At 41.7% G+C, this 14,882-nt stretch overlaps 2 protein-coding genes across 14 annotated transcripts in view; one reads left to right on the top strand and one right to left on the bottom strand.

Annotated features, from left to right (window-relative positions):
* The window catches only part of prdm11 (PR domain containing 11), a 362,582-nt gene that overhangs the window by 235,473 nt on the left and 112,227 nt on the right, over positions 1 to 14,882 (top strand). Inside the window, exon 9 of one of the 2 annotated variants that reach the window (XR_008066237.1) lies at positions 11,079 to 11,107. The exons of the other annotated variant lie outside the window; for it this stretch is intronic. The gene's annotated coding sequence lies outside the window, so the exon portion shown is untranslated. Of the gene's footprint in view, positions 1 to 11,078; positions 11,108 to 14,882 lie in introns of those variants that run through there. 2 annotated transcript variants of the gene reach the window in all.
* Positions 1 to 14,882, bottom strand: part of LOC118396354 (AP-3 complex subunit beta-2) — a 96,500-nt gene that overhangs the window by 48,520 nt on the left and 33,098 nt on the right. For all 12 annotated transcript variants that reach the window (XM_052465368.1, XM_052465369.1, XM_052465370.1 and 9 more), the window contains exon 2: positions 2,928 to 3,003. In XM_052465368.1, coding sequence (XP_052321328.1) covers positions 2,928 to 3,003 — 76 coding nt within the window. The remainder of the gene's footprint in view (positions 1 to 2,927; positions 3,004 to 14,882) is intronic.

Genomic DNA, 14,882 nt, shown 5'->3' with positions numbered 1-14,882 from the left:
AACTCTGTCAGGAGGAAAGGGCCAAAATTCACCAAATGTATTGTGGGAAGCTTGTGGAAGGCTACTCGTAACGTTTGACCCAAGTTAAACAATTTAAAGACAATGCTACCAAATACTAATTGAGTGTATGTAAACTTCTGACCCACTGGGAATGTGATGAAAGAAATAAAAGCTGAAATAAATAATTATTTATACTATTATTCTGACATTTCACATCCTTAAAATAAAGTGGTGATCCTAACTGACCTAAAACAGAGAACTTTTACTAGGATTAAATGTCAGGAATTGTGAAAAACTGAGTTTAAATGTATTTGGCTAAGGTGTATGTAAACTTCCGACTTCAACTGTATATGTCATAACTCACAAACGATTGGACTTCCCCAATTCAGTATTTTGATTGTGAGAGAACGTTTATATTTTTAAAATATTTGCGTTATTCCAAAAAGTTATATCTACCATTGCAGTGAATGGTGGGGATGTATATCAGATTTGTTATGGTATTTCCACACTATGAGGTTGAAAATGATAATGCCCTTTTAGTGTAAAAAATAAACACCCAGAATTTCAGCCTGTTCAGGTGAGATGGAGTTTTTGGCCCACCAGCATGACATCACATATTTTATTTGCATATGTATCCTCCTACTTTGAAGGGGTAAGCAGGGTAGACTCTGGAGTCTAGACCTGGGTGTCAAACTCATTTAGCCCTGGGGGCCACATTTGGCCGCACTGACAATTAGTTATATTTCCAAAGCCATCAACATTTTTGCTAAAAATAGTCCTCTATCTATTATTTTGGGAATTTTCTATGCTCACTGGCAGTGAGTGATTATTAGTGAGATGTAAACAGCCAATAAACTGTTTGAATAGAGGTCCATAATCATTTCTACATAATTTCAATTTAGTTTGATTTATTTTAAAGTATATTGTCGCCTTCCCACACATTTTTAAAACTCAAACCACACGAGGGCCGGATTGGACGCCCTCACAGTCGGATCCGGCCCGTGGGTCGTATTTTTGACACCCCTGGCCTAGACAATTATATCCGCCAATCAGGATTGTGTATATAAAAATAAATATAAAGAGGCTCAGCGAAATGATAAAACCTGTATTTGTAGTTATTTTCATAAAATAAACAGTATTTTTTGTTGTTGTTGACATACAGTGATGATATTACTTGTGTTGCACCTGACATGGTGCTCTGGTCCCGTTCACTCAATAAGGTCTTCATCATTGAGCTCACAGTACCCTGGGAAAACTCAGTAGATGACGCTTATGAGCGAAAACTCATCTGATCTAGCTGCCGAAGCACGGCATCATGGCTGGAACACAGAAGTCCGACCAGTGGAGGTGGGCTGCAGAGGTTTTGTGGCAACATCTACAACCAGACTGCTTAGAGACCTGGGAATTAAGGGCCAGAGCCAGCGTTCGGCAATCAAAGCTGTATCAGAGGCGGCAGAAGGCAGCAGTCAGTAGCTCTGGATGAAGAGGAAAGACCCCAGCTGGGCCCCGAAGTGAGAGGGCCAGGAGGTATGCGGTCAACAATGCTTGACTCAGGGAGGAGGACGCCCCTGCCATGCATAGTCCCATGGGATGTTGGCTATCAACAACAAGGCAACTCCTATGACTAATTGGGAATGGGACGCAAGCTTAGGATTGATCACCCTGTCGCTGGCCGCCTTTGAGGAGGGTGTATAGTGTGAAAGGCCGAAACACCCTAGGAACCAAAGGTACACTACTGACGATGCGCTCCCCAAATTTCACCACGCTCACTGTTCATTAACTCTTGGAAGTGCTTGCACAAAGGATAGTAACATCTCATCCTGTGTTCTTGGAATATATTTTAAGACAGCATGGCTTTAAAAGATGTTAACTAATTATCCTATCCTTTTGTCAAAGTAGACTGAACTTGAAACCTTATACTTTGTGTAACAGTACTGGCGGCAGGCAACCTACATTCGCAGTCGAACGGACTTATATTTGACCACAAACTTACCTCGGCCTAGCTTCATTTTCCCCTCCACCTCTCTAACTATTCTCAGATATAAATTATGCAGTGACGGCTGCTCTGCTTCAGTAGTAAGAAACTGACACCAATAATGAATATTCTCTCGCCTTCTCTTACAGCTGTCGTCCTTGATGGGACGTCTGGGATCAGTCTTAGGAACGGCAGATATTCAAACTCAATACCTCAGGCTATTCTTGTTATCAGGAGCACATTTTCGACAGTAGCAGAGGTGGAAATGATTTATGCGAAAGAGGAAAGAGAAAGCGTACTCCAGAAAATAAACTGTTCTGCCTTTACAATTACATAATTGATGTCATGAATATTTTAAAAGCTACTGTATTCATAATAGATGTCGATTGGAAAATGCAAAGGGTGCCACTGACGTATGTGCTAATTGGGACAGCCAGGAGGGTAACTCACACAAGTTTGAAGACTAAAGCCTACGGATGGTTGTCGAAGCTTGGACTGTGACCCTTTATCAACCACTAGAAGGATATAATATATGGAAGGATATAGGATGAAAGCCATCTATGATTTCCAAAATAGTGTGGGCTACTGTGTTTACAGAAATCAGAATTACTCAACGAGTAAGATCTGAAACTTTACCAAGGACATGGGGTGGAAAATGTCAAAATTACAGCAAAAGCACTGAAAACAGTTTTTTTGAGTAATTGATGGACAGAAGGTGTCAAGGTGACAGTGAATCCTCTTCGAAAATATTGAGTCTGTGTTTCTCTTTTTACTCCCGTTTGGTTATTTTGAGAGAGAGAATATTGAACGTTTTTCCCAAAGATTCCTAATGTGCTTGATTTCTCGCCTCCACCTGAGTAATCAAGGAAAGACTTCTGAGATTCACCCAGTGAGTTTTTTGTTGTTGAAGATGGTGGTGGTTGACAGTGGAGATTAAGAGATCAGTACTCACAGCCACAATCCTCTTCATAGCTTCCAGCTTCAGGGAGTCTTTGTTGCTGTCCAGCATCTCTTTCAAGTCATCATGTCTGGGGGAAGAAGAAGGAAGAGTCTTCAATTACTGAAGTTATCCAGACTAGCCACTTTCTGGTGTAAAGGTAATTAGCAACCTTGTCTGAGACCTGAAGACTCACTTTAGCTCCCTGAGCTTATTCCTAAGGCTTTAGCTCAGCAGGCTAAAACAGTTCGTGGAGTGCCGATGACCCCGTTTTCACACCCAGTTGATCACACTAACAGACATCTACGTCTGTGGTTGAGAGCAACTTCTACCTCGAGCATGTAACTATGGCAGCTGATGGGTAACGAGATACTTCTGGGTCCCGTTCAGTAGGCACGAAACCATCATCATTTTTCAATAAGAAGCACTCATATTTGTTTTCTAATTTAATATAGATGTAGGAAAAAAAACAGGATGAGGGACATGTCAAAATCCATATTTTTTTGCACTTTTGCAAGTCTTTATTCATGTCAAAATGTATTGAACTTTCCATGTGGTCTATATCAAAGGGTACAATTCAATATTGGTGCACAATTCTGCATCAAAGGGATGCAAAATGTACTCTATTCTTGGAACGACCCACGAGACGAGATTTGGAAGGATGGCCACGCGAGACTATATTTGACATGCTCCATAAATATTGCAACGTAGGCTTGATCGAATACAGAGCTATGAGTCCAGGTTGACAATATTAAACTAACTGAAATATTTCAAACAGCAATCCCAACCCATTTTTGACACTGTACGTGGAGTAGCGAAGCACGTTTTTTTGCAGTGGCTTGACTCATTCACTCATCATGGCTCTCCTCTGTATTGTGGAAGCTTTGTTATTGTTTCAACTGCGGATTGCCCCTTTAAGGCTGTCACGAGAGACTACCTGTTCAGTAAAGCCACAAAGCCAGTCCCAGTGACAGCACAATGGTTACATTTAATCCCATGCTATAGAGTCTGAAGATATGAAACAGTATATCAATGACAATTTGGTTAAATGGTTTACTCAGAATATAGAACAAAAAGCTAGACTATAGATATGAATTATGTGAATTATTCAATTAGAAGTGCAGTGACCACCTCAGTATATATCACAGGCTTGGATGTGAGGGATGATGCTGTCCAATCTACCTCATTGATACTATAACTGCCTATTTCACTTTCAGTCTAGACTCTAGAGGTACTGTATACTCAGCAAAGAGTTAAGTGATTAGTTTGGGTTGGTCATCATCTCTGATCACTACCATTGTGCCATCCCCACCCCCCTTGATACACTTCTAAGGAGCAGCAACTTGGGCACTAAGTAACAATGCTATTTAAGTAACTACGCAATTCCAAGTAACAACGCTAAATAGTGTAAGGTAGGGGGGCAATAAAGCAATACATCATAAGACAATAAATCAAAAGCATGACTGTCCGAAAAGAAAGCATGGAAGACAGTGGTTTTAACTTTTCTTTACTAAATGTAATCCTATGGTGAGCTAAATATGGGAGAAACGTGGGAAGAATGCAGAGGGACAACAGAAGACCAAGCAACTCGCAGTCGAATTCCCCCTCTTCATGGATATATTCACTAACTGTTAAATACTCATCTGAATTAAGCCTGAACAGTGTAAAAATAGGCCTCAACACGATGGCACATGTCACAAAAATGCTCCTGCTCCCGTACACACACATGTGCACACACACACACACACACACACACACACACACACACACACACACACACACACACACACACACACACACACACACACACACACACACACACACACACACACACACACACACACACACACACACACACACACACACACACACACACACACACAGAGCCCTCCTGGAGCCTGTTATTCACACTTGGCTGAGGAGATGTCCAAACAGGCCCTGAGAGAGACAGTCCAACACCACACAACACTCTATAGTTTGTGTGAAAGATAAAACACACACAGTGTTTCTATGGCAACAGTCATTCGTTTCTTTAGCACAGGTGATCAATGGAGTCGTTAGTAAGATCCCCCCCCCCCCAGCTAACTAATTTCACATAAGAGTTAGGACATGCAGGCAGAGTGTAAATTATACTGTGACATTCGGGGGTGTACATTTTTTTAATGGGAATTCCTATTTGACGTGCACTTTTTTTTATGGGCCTAATAGTAAAAGACATGTATTTTAACAGTACACATGTAGTGCAATTTAATGTGGAGTTAACACAAGCAGTCATGATGTTCTCATCTGATTGTTAAACAAATCTCTCTTTTTTTTAAAGTAGGCTACTTGTGCACAATCGTCCACTCCAAAAGAATTCCAGCATCTAAACAGTGCACTGTGCACCTGTCATTTGATGGGAAAGAGACATCTGTTACAAAACACCAAAACGTGTAACGATATTCGACGAATACGACTGTATTCTGTCAAGTAGAATTACAATACCATTTGAAATAAAGCAAATATTTACAGTAATGTACTGTTAAACTAAAGCTAATTTGGAATTGATGGTATCATTTAACAGTTATGCCTAAAATCATCCAGAGTGCATTGCGATTTACATCAATTTATTGTAAATGCTTGTCATTGTTCATTCTATGTGTTTGTAGGCTGTCCCCTGCCCCTGTAATATGTTTGGTGGTACTGTACCTTCCTTTCTAACTGAAAGCAATACCTCATTATTAGAAAGATGGGAGGAGTCCATAACCTGTGGTGCCCCACAGGGTTCAGTGCTAGGATCCATTCACTTAATCTATACATGCTGTACTGTAGTAGTACCTTCTCAATATCACACTTACACTCCTATGTGTTAAAAGCTTACAACGATACACCCATGCATAAAGACACTTGAATTCTATCCAAAAAGAGGATGATATCACATTGATACATTTATATTCAGTCCGGGCCAGCCTGAAATGGTTCTGTAAAATTCCTAATATGTAGCTATTTGATCTGTTCCGTCTTAATGTGTTCATGGGCCATTTGGGGAGCAAAGACACAAAGACCTTGGTTCCATCCCAAATCACAGCCTATTCCCTATGCACTACTTTTGACCAGAGCCCTATGGGCCCTGGTCAAATGTAGTGCACTAAATAGGGACTATGGTGCCATTTGGGACACATATTTTCTCTAAATAGCAGCCCCATTTGCTGAGAGCCTGCTGAATGTGAAAGGAGATGGGTTTTTCATTGGGCCAGGGTGAGGGAGATTTGTTCATCTGTCATCCATGCGATTGGCAATGGGGACAGACTAGCTGCAACACGTGTGGGCTTAGAATCATGCTGAGGGGATCTGAGGTGATATTTTCTCTTCCCCCTCACCTCCCTACACACACGCACACCCAATATCTTCCAAATTGATTTTATTATATGCTACACAAAGATTCTCTACAAATCCTATGAGAATAGGAACAATTAATCATTTTTTAACCATGGCCTGATTATCTTACCTGTTTGGCAGAAACTCATGAGATTACTTATTCCAGTAAACTAGCCTATGTATAAGTAATCTCGTCCCCCAAGCCAGCTCTCACTCTGTTGAACCAATTGAGCCTGGGGACGAGGTCAATGTATAAGCCATTTCTGATCAATACACTACTGCATGCATTCATACAAACAAAACTCTGACCTAATAATACGTAGTCCGTCTGAAAAGCATTCTTCCATTAATATTGCTCAAGGACATTAATTTCTTTGCAGTATGAGTCTCAATGTGTATATTAAATCATATTGCTGTTTCTGTTCCTCTGCTAATTATAATAATTACTGGGATGTTTGGATGCAAGTCTTCAACACTCAAGCACATTCAAAGTCAACAGCATTGCAATGCAATGTGGTGTAGCACACTGTTCCAATGTTAGTTAAAGCTGTAACTTTTTGGGAGACGCAACCAAAAATTCACATAGAAATGTGAGTTATAGATCGGTCATTCTCATTGAAAACAAGTCTAAGAAGCGGTAGATCTGCTCTATGTGTGCTATTTCTAAGCTTCCCGTTCTTAAACCCGCACTGCGTAACTGTGTGTACATTGTCTTTAGAGACCCCTCTGACAAGAAGAAAGGCCATAATGTATTATTCCAGCCCAGGTACAATTTAGATTTTGCCCACTAGATGGCAGCAGTGTATATGTAAAGTTTTAGACTGATCCAATGAACCATTGCATTTCTGTTCAAAATGTTGTATCAAGACTGCCCAAATGTTCCTAATTGGTTGATTAATAACTTTCCATGTTCAAATTTGTGCACTCTCCTCAAACAATAGCATGGTATTATTTCACTGTAATAGCTACTGTAAATTGGACAGTGCAGTTAGACTAACAATAATTTAAGCTTTCTGCCAATATCAGATATGTCTATGTTACAACCTCATGCTAATCACATTAGCCTACATTAGCTCAACCGTCCTGTGGAAGGGACACCGATCCCGAAGAAGATTTATTAACAGGTATGCACAAAAACACAAGAAAGAGAGAGAGCTCAACATTACATTTCAACTAGTTAATGTGAGGAATGAAGTCTCTGAAGTGCATTGACTAGAGTAGTGAAGTCAGGTAAAGTTTCTGACGTCGCTATGCGCAGAATTGCTGAGAGGTGAGAGCCAGTAAGAGATGATCTGTGCCTTGACTTGTTATATTTCATCACTGAAAATATCTGTTCACATACATAGGTTGACCCAAACAGAACAAACATCTTCTGAGCATGACCCCTAATCTTTGGTAAGTTTTGTTAATCGAGAGATGCATAGAACCTCATCAGTGACATTGTTTTGAATAGTCATTATATCAGACTGAAGATCAATAAGCTCAAGTTGCATGTCAGTGGGAGCATTATCCATGTTGAAGGTGAAAGGAGAGGAAACCAACAGCATGTCATTTCCCAAGCTTTTTAAATCCTCAAAACGACAAGAAAAATCTCAGTTCAAAGCACACAGCAGCGATGTATACTTCTCCCGCTGGGAGATAGAGAACAGAGCTAGTAGTGTCGGAAGGTGGGTGAGATTGTTAGATTCTACTTGGCGGTTCAGGAGGAGTAATTTTCCCCTGAAGGCTTTGACAAGGCTGTACATCTGATGTGCAAAAAGACCCTTCCCTTGTAGTTTGGAATTCAGTTCATTCATGAGGGACATGATGTCCACAGTGAAGGCAAAATCAGCCAACCATTCTTTATCTTGAGGTTGAGGGAATTCCACATATTTTCCTTTAATATGCAAAAATTCAGCAAATCTCTGACTTCAGGTCCCACACCTTTTAAGCACCTTTCCCAAACTCAGCCATCTCATGTTTGTGTGGTAGGGGAGATCTGCATGACCCAACCCTGTCTCTTCCAACAGTGAGACAAACTGCCTGTGGTTTAAAGATTTTGCTCTTGTGAGGTTTTGCCACTTTAGTTACTGTATCCACAACAAGGCTCATTTTCAGAACACCCTCCTGATGAATAATGCAATGCAGGAAAATCATTTTCTGATCTGGGTTCAGCTCAGCTACTTGATCTTGTATCCTTTTCAAAAGGCCAACATTTTTTCCTGTCAAGTTTGGGCACCCATCAGCGGTCATACTGGATAACTTTTCAAAACTCAGTCCCAGCTTTGCCACACACTTATTAACCTCCTCCAATAAATATTTCCCTGTGGTTGTGTGCTTCATTGACTGCACTGAAGCAAGCTCCTATGTCATTTAAAGTCTGGGGTTATGCCTCATAACATGGAACCCAAACAGGCTGCGCGAGTGCGCCATCGTGCATACATTTATTTTGTCCCCCTACACCAAATGCGATAACGACACGCAGGTTAAAATATCAAAACAAACTCTAAACCAATTACATTATTTTGAGAACAGGTCGAAAAGCATTAAACATTTATGGAAATTTAGCTAGTTAGCTTGCACTTGCTAGCTAATATGTCCTATTGAGCTAGCTTTCTGTTGCTAGCTAATTTGTCCTGGGATATAAACTTTGAGTTGTTATTTTACCTGAAATGCACAAGGTCCTCTACTCCGACAATTAATCCACACATAAAACGGTCAACCAAATCGTTTCTAGTCATCTCTCCTCCTTCCAGGCTTTTTCATCTTTGAACTTACATGGTGATTGGCATCTAAACTTTCATAGTATTTGGCTGCATTCTGTAATTTCTTGTTGCTTATTTTCCTATCATTACAGGCTAAATTGCAAGAGATGTCCTTTAATGAAAGGGGAGAGGCGCTGGAGCTGGCCTCTTCCCATTTACATGTGTGAGTGATTTTTGACATCATGGAGTACCGGAGAGCTATCCCGGGTTCTCCGGACAACCTCGCTGGTGCACCTGCATGAATTGCAGGGAGACTCCTGCACCTTACAACACACAACTTCTGCAATTTCACCACTGCAGTATTCCATTGATTTATTACCAAGTATGTTTACATCGTTGGATGGCCCTCGCTTCATATTCGTCGCCAAACCCACTGACTCCAGGTCATCTATAAGTCTTTGCTAGGTAAAGCCCCGCCTTATCTCAGCTCACTGGTCACCATAGCAGCACCCACCTGTAGCGCGCAGGTATATTTCACTGGTCATCCCCAAAGCCAATTCCTTCCAGTTCTCTGCTGCCAATGACTGGAATGAATTGCAAAAATCACTGAAGCTGGAGACTCATATCCACCTCACTAACTTTAAGCACCAGATCACTGCAGAGCAGCTCACAGATCACTGCACCTGTACATAGCCCATCTGTAAATAGCTCATCCACCTACCTCATACTGTTATTTTTGTTGTTGCTCCTTTGTACCCCAGTATCTCTACTTGCACATTCATCTTCTGCACATCTATCACTCCAGTGTTTAATTGCGAAATTGTAAATATTTAGCCACTATGGCCTATTTATTGCCTTACCTCCCTTGCACATACTGTATATAGACTTTTTCCTATTGTGTTATTGACTGTATGTTTGTTTATTCCATGTGTAACTCTGTGATGTTGTTTGTCGCACTGCTTTGCTTTATCTTGTCGAAGTTGTAAATGAGAACTTGTTCTCAACTAGCCTACCTGGTTAAATAAAAAGGTGAAATTCTAAAATTCTAAAACATAACAGGTTAATACTTTCCACGACTACACTGTACTTTATTCTTCATTTGGATCCCAATTGTGAAAAATACTTAATTTGGTGATATCTGTAGTTTTCCTTTCTTTTTTGAAATATTTTTAGGGGGTAGATCAGCTGTAATATTGCAGATAGATTGTGGCTTCTATCAATGTAATTGTCTGCCTCATTTCCAATCCCCTTTCAGTGCATTCGGAAAGTATTCAGACCCTTTCCCATTTTCCACATTTTGTTATGTTACAGCCTTATTCTAAAAATGATTTAATCAATCAAAAAAAGGTTCCTTAAATATACATAGAAAACCCCATAATGAAAGTGTTTTTAGAAATATTTGCAAATATATTAAAATATTTTAAAAATAATATACCTTATTTACATAAGTATTCAGACCCTTTGCCATGAGACTTGAAATTGAGCTCAGGTGCATCCCGTTTCCATTGATCATCCTTGAGATAGCCACAGCAAGATTCTTTCACCACCATAGAGATGGTGCCAGGTTTCCTCCAGATATGACGCTTGGCATTCAGGCCAAAGAGTTCAATCTTGATTTCATCAGAACAGAGAATCTTGTTTCTCATGATTGGTCTGAGAGTCCTTTTTGTGCCTTTTGTCAAACTCCAAGCGGGCTGTCATGTGCCTTCACTGAGGAATGGCTTCCATCTGGCCACTTTACCATAAAGGCCTGATTGGTGGAGTGCTGCAGAAATGGTTGTCCTTCTGGAAGGGATCTCCCATCTCCACAGAGGAACTCTGGAGCTCTGTCAGAGTGACCATTGGATTCTTGGTCACCTCCCTGACCAAGGCCCTTCTACCCAGATTGCTCAGTTTGGCCGGGTGGCCAGCTCTAGGAAGAGTCTTGGTAGTTCCAAACTTCTTCCATTTAAGAATGATGGAGGCCACTGTGTTCTTGGGGACCTTCAATGCTGCAGACATTTTTTGGTACCCTTACCCAGATCTGTGCCTCGACACAATCCTGTCTCGCAGCTCTACGGAGAATTAATTTGACTTCATGGCTTGGTTTTTGCTCTGACATGCACTGCCAACCTTATATAGACAGGTGTGTGCCTTTCCAAATCATGTCCAATCAATTGAATTTACCACAGGTGGACGCCAATCAAGTTGTAGAAACATCTCAAGGATGATCAGGGGAAACACGATGCACCTGGCTCAATTTCGAGTCTCATAGCAAAGGGTCTGAATACTTATGTAAATTCGATATTTCAGGTTTTTATTTTTAATACATTTGCAACCTTTTTTCGCTTTGTCATGATTACGTGTTGTGTGTAGATTTATGATGGGAAAAATATTTTATCCACATTTTAGAATAATGCTGTAATGTAACAAAATATGGAAAAAGTGAAGTGGTCTGAATACTTTCTGAATGCATTGTAATTTTTTGTAAATATACAGTACCAGTCAAAAGTTTGGACACACCTACTCATTCAAGGGTTTTTCTTTATTTGTACTATTTTCTACATTGTAGAACAATAGTGAAGACATCAAAACTATTAAATAACATTTTTGCAATCATGTAGTAAGCAAAAAAATGTTAAAACAAATCACAAAATATATTTCATATTTGAGATTCTTCAAAGTAGCCATCCTTTGCCTTGATGACAGCTTTGCACACTCTTGTCAGCAGTGTGCTGACAAGCTATTAGCTAACGTTCGCTAGCTAATACGAACTATTGGACACGTGGCTTGAAAACAATCAAAAAAGTAATCCAAAATATTACTGGCATACATATTTACAAAAAAAGCGATTTCTGCATATTGCACCTTTGTTATGAAGCTCACTTCAATAGCTTCCCGTCATACATAAATCAGTGGTTCAGTGGATGATCCTCAATCTATTATTCCATATGTGATTTTTTAAATTGAGAGACTGATAAACTTTGATATACTGTATTTGAAAGGCTTCCAGATATACACAAGTCCAAACAAGTTTAACCTGGAACTGATCAAATGTGCAGCAGTCTTTTGATGATGAGTGACAAGTATCTCTAATTAAATCAACTTTGTTCTCATATTCAGTTTGCTTTTCATAATGTTCTGCATCTGATTATTACAAATGTCAATGTAAATTAGGGCTGTTACTAAACATACGGCTTTTGTGTGTATAACTGTTTGTTTCTTTACCGTGTGTCTCTGTTTGAATGAATGTGAATATTCGCATAGGTGTTTGTACAGTATGTGGTAGTGGACTTGTTTGTGAGAGTGGATGCTTCTGTGTGTGTAGGTCTGGGTCTGCAGCAGTACACTGTCAGTACACTGACAATGACAATTTCTGATACTAATTAGCTGTGTGTGTGTGTGTGTGTGTGTGTGTGTGTGTGTGTGTGTGTGTGTGTGTGTGTGTGTGTGTGTGTGTGTGTGTGTGTGTGTGTGTGTGTGTGTGTGTGTGTGTGTGTGTGTGTGGTGCGCATGTCACCTAACAGCCGAGGCACATATGTGTTTGGGATCTGTTGTTTTGATACTACTCGCATCATTAGATATGTACAGTGTCTTCAGAAAGTGGATGTATTCATACTCCTTGACTTATTCCACATTTTGTTGTGTTACAGCCTGAATTCAAAATTGATTAAATATATTTTTTCCCCTCACCCATCTACACACAATACCCCATAAAGACAAAGTGAATTTGTATTTTTATTTCTGCAACTTTATTGAAAATGAAATACTGAAGTATCTCATTTACATAAGTATTCACACCCCTGAGTCAACACTTTGTAGAAGCACAATTGGTGGGGATTTACACCTTTGTGTCATTTTGGGTAAAGTCTGTATCAGTTTGCACATCTGGATTTGGGGATTTATCCCATTTTTCTTTGCAGCTTTTCTCAAGCTCTGTTAAATTAGATGGTGAGCGGCAGTGAACAGCAATCTTCAAGTTTTTCCACAGATATTCGATGAGATTCAAGTCTGGGCTTTGGCTGGGCTACTTAATGACTTTCACATTCTTGTTCTGAAGCCATTCCAGCATTGCTTTGGCTGTATGCTTGGGGTCATTGCCCTGTTGGAAGGTAAATATTTGTCCCAGTCTAAGGTTGATTGCACTCTGAAGCAGGTTTTCATCAAGAATTCATTGTTCCCTCTATCCTTACTAGTCTCCCAGTCCCTGTCACTGAAAAGCATCCTCATAGCATGATGCTGCCAAGCTGTGCCCGGGTTTCTCCAGACATAGCGCTTTGCATTCAGACCAAAGAGTAACATTTTTGTCTCATCAGACCACATAATCTTTTGTCTTATGATCTGAGTCTTTCACGTGCCTTTTTGAAAATTCCAGGCGTGCTTGACATGTGCCTTTTTCTCTGGACTAGCTTCTGTCTGGCCATTCTCCCATAAAGCCCAGATTGGTGAAGTGTTGTAGAGACGGTTTGTCACGCCTTGGTCTTAGTATTTTGTGTTTTCGTTAATTATATGGTCAGGCCAGGGTGTGACATGGGTTTATGTTGTTGTATTTAGTTTTGGGGTTTTTGTATTATTGGGATTGCGGCTGAGTAGGGGTGTTGTATGCGCTTGGCTGCCTGAGGCGATTCTCGTTGTCTCTGATTGGGAACCGTATTTAGGTAGCCTGGGTTTCGCTTTGTATTTCGTGGGTGATTGTTCCTGTCTCTGTGTAGTTTCACCAGATAGGCTGTAATGCGGTTTCACGTTCTGTTTGTTGTTTTGTAATTTGTATAGTTATTTCATGTATCGCTCTTCCTTCATTCAAGACATGAGTAACCACCACTCTGCATTTCGGTCCGACTCTCTTTTGACAAACGAAGAACGCTGTTACAGAATCACCCACCACACTCGGACCGAGCAGCGTGTTAACAGGCAGCAGCGAAGGGAGGACGTTATGGACAGCAGAGGCTTGGAGTATACGACGTGGGAAGAAATAGACAGGTGGGCGGCCGACCCAGAGAGAGTGCAGGAGCCCGCCTGGAATTCACTGGAGCAGTGCGAAGAGGGCTATAGGAGAATGGAGTCGAAAAGAAAGACACGGCGGCGCAGAGCAAAACCCGAAAGTCACCCCCAAATATTTATTGGGGGAGGGCTCAGAGAGAGAGTGGCTGAGTCAGGAGTCAGACCTGAGCCAACTCTCCCTGTTAATCGTGAAGAGCAGTTGCAGTGGGAGAGGCTGCACCACTTGAAGAATTGGACATGGGAGGAAGAACTGGACGGAAAAGGACCCTGGGCTCAGCCTGGTGAATATCGCCGCCCCAATGAGGAACTAGAGGCGGTTAAAGCGGAGAGGCGCTGGTATGAGGAGGCAGCACGGCGACGCGGATGGGAGCCCGGAAAGTAGCCCCAAAAAATTATTGGGGGGGGGGGCTTAAAGGGGGTATGGCTATGCCAGGTAGGAGACCTGCGCAAACTCCCTGTGCTTACCGGTGGGCTAGAGAGACCGGGCAGACACCGTGTTATGCTATGGAGCGCACGGTGTTTCCAGTGCGGGTGCATAGCCCGGTGCGGTTCATACCAGCCCTTCGTATTGGCCGGGCTAGAGTGGGCATCGAGCCAGGTAAGGTTGGGCAGGCTCGGTGCTCAAGAGCTCCAGTGCGCCTGCACGGTCCGGTCTATCCAGAGCCACCTCCACACACCAGTCCTCCGGTAGCAGGCTTCCTGTGCGTGTCCTCGCTCCAGTATCACCAGTGCCAGCACCACGCATCAGGCCTACAGTGCGCCTCGCCTCTCCTGTGCTGTCGGAGTCTCCCGCCTCTCCAGCACTGTCGGAGCCTTTCTCCTCTCCTGCGCTACCGGAGTCTCCTGTCTGTTCAGCGCTATCAGAGCATTCCTTCCCTCCTGCGCTGTCGGAGTCTCCCGCCTGTTCAGCGCTATCAGAGCCTTCCTCCTCTACAGCGCTGCCAGAGTC

The sequence above is a fragment of the Oncorhynchus keta genome, chromosome 17, assembly GCF_023373465.1.
Source record: "Oncorhynchus keta strain PuntledgeMale-10-30-2019 chromosome 17, Oket_V2, whole genome shotgun sequence".
Taxonomy (NCBI): Eukaryota; Metazoa; Chordata; class Actinopteri; order Salmoniformes; family Salmonidae; genus Oncorhynchus; species Oncorhynchus keta.
This window is presented reverse-complemented; position numbering and strand designations above follow the sequence as displayed.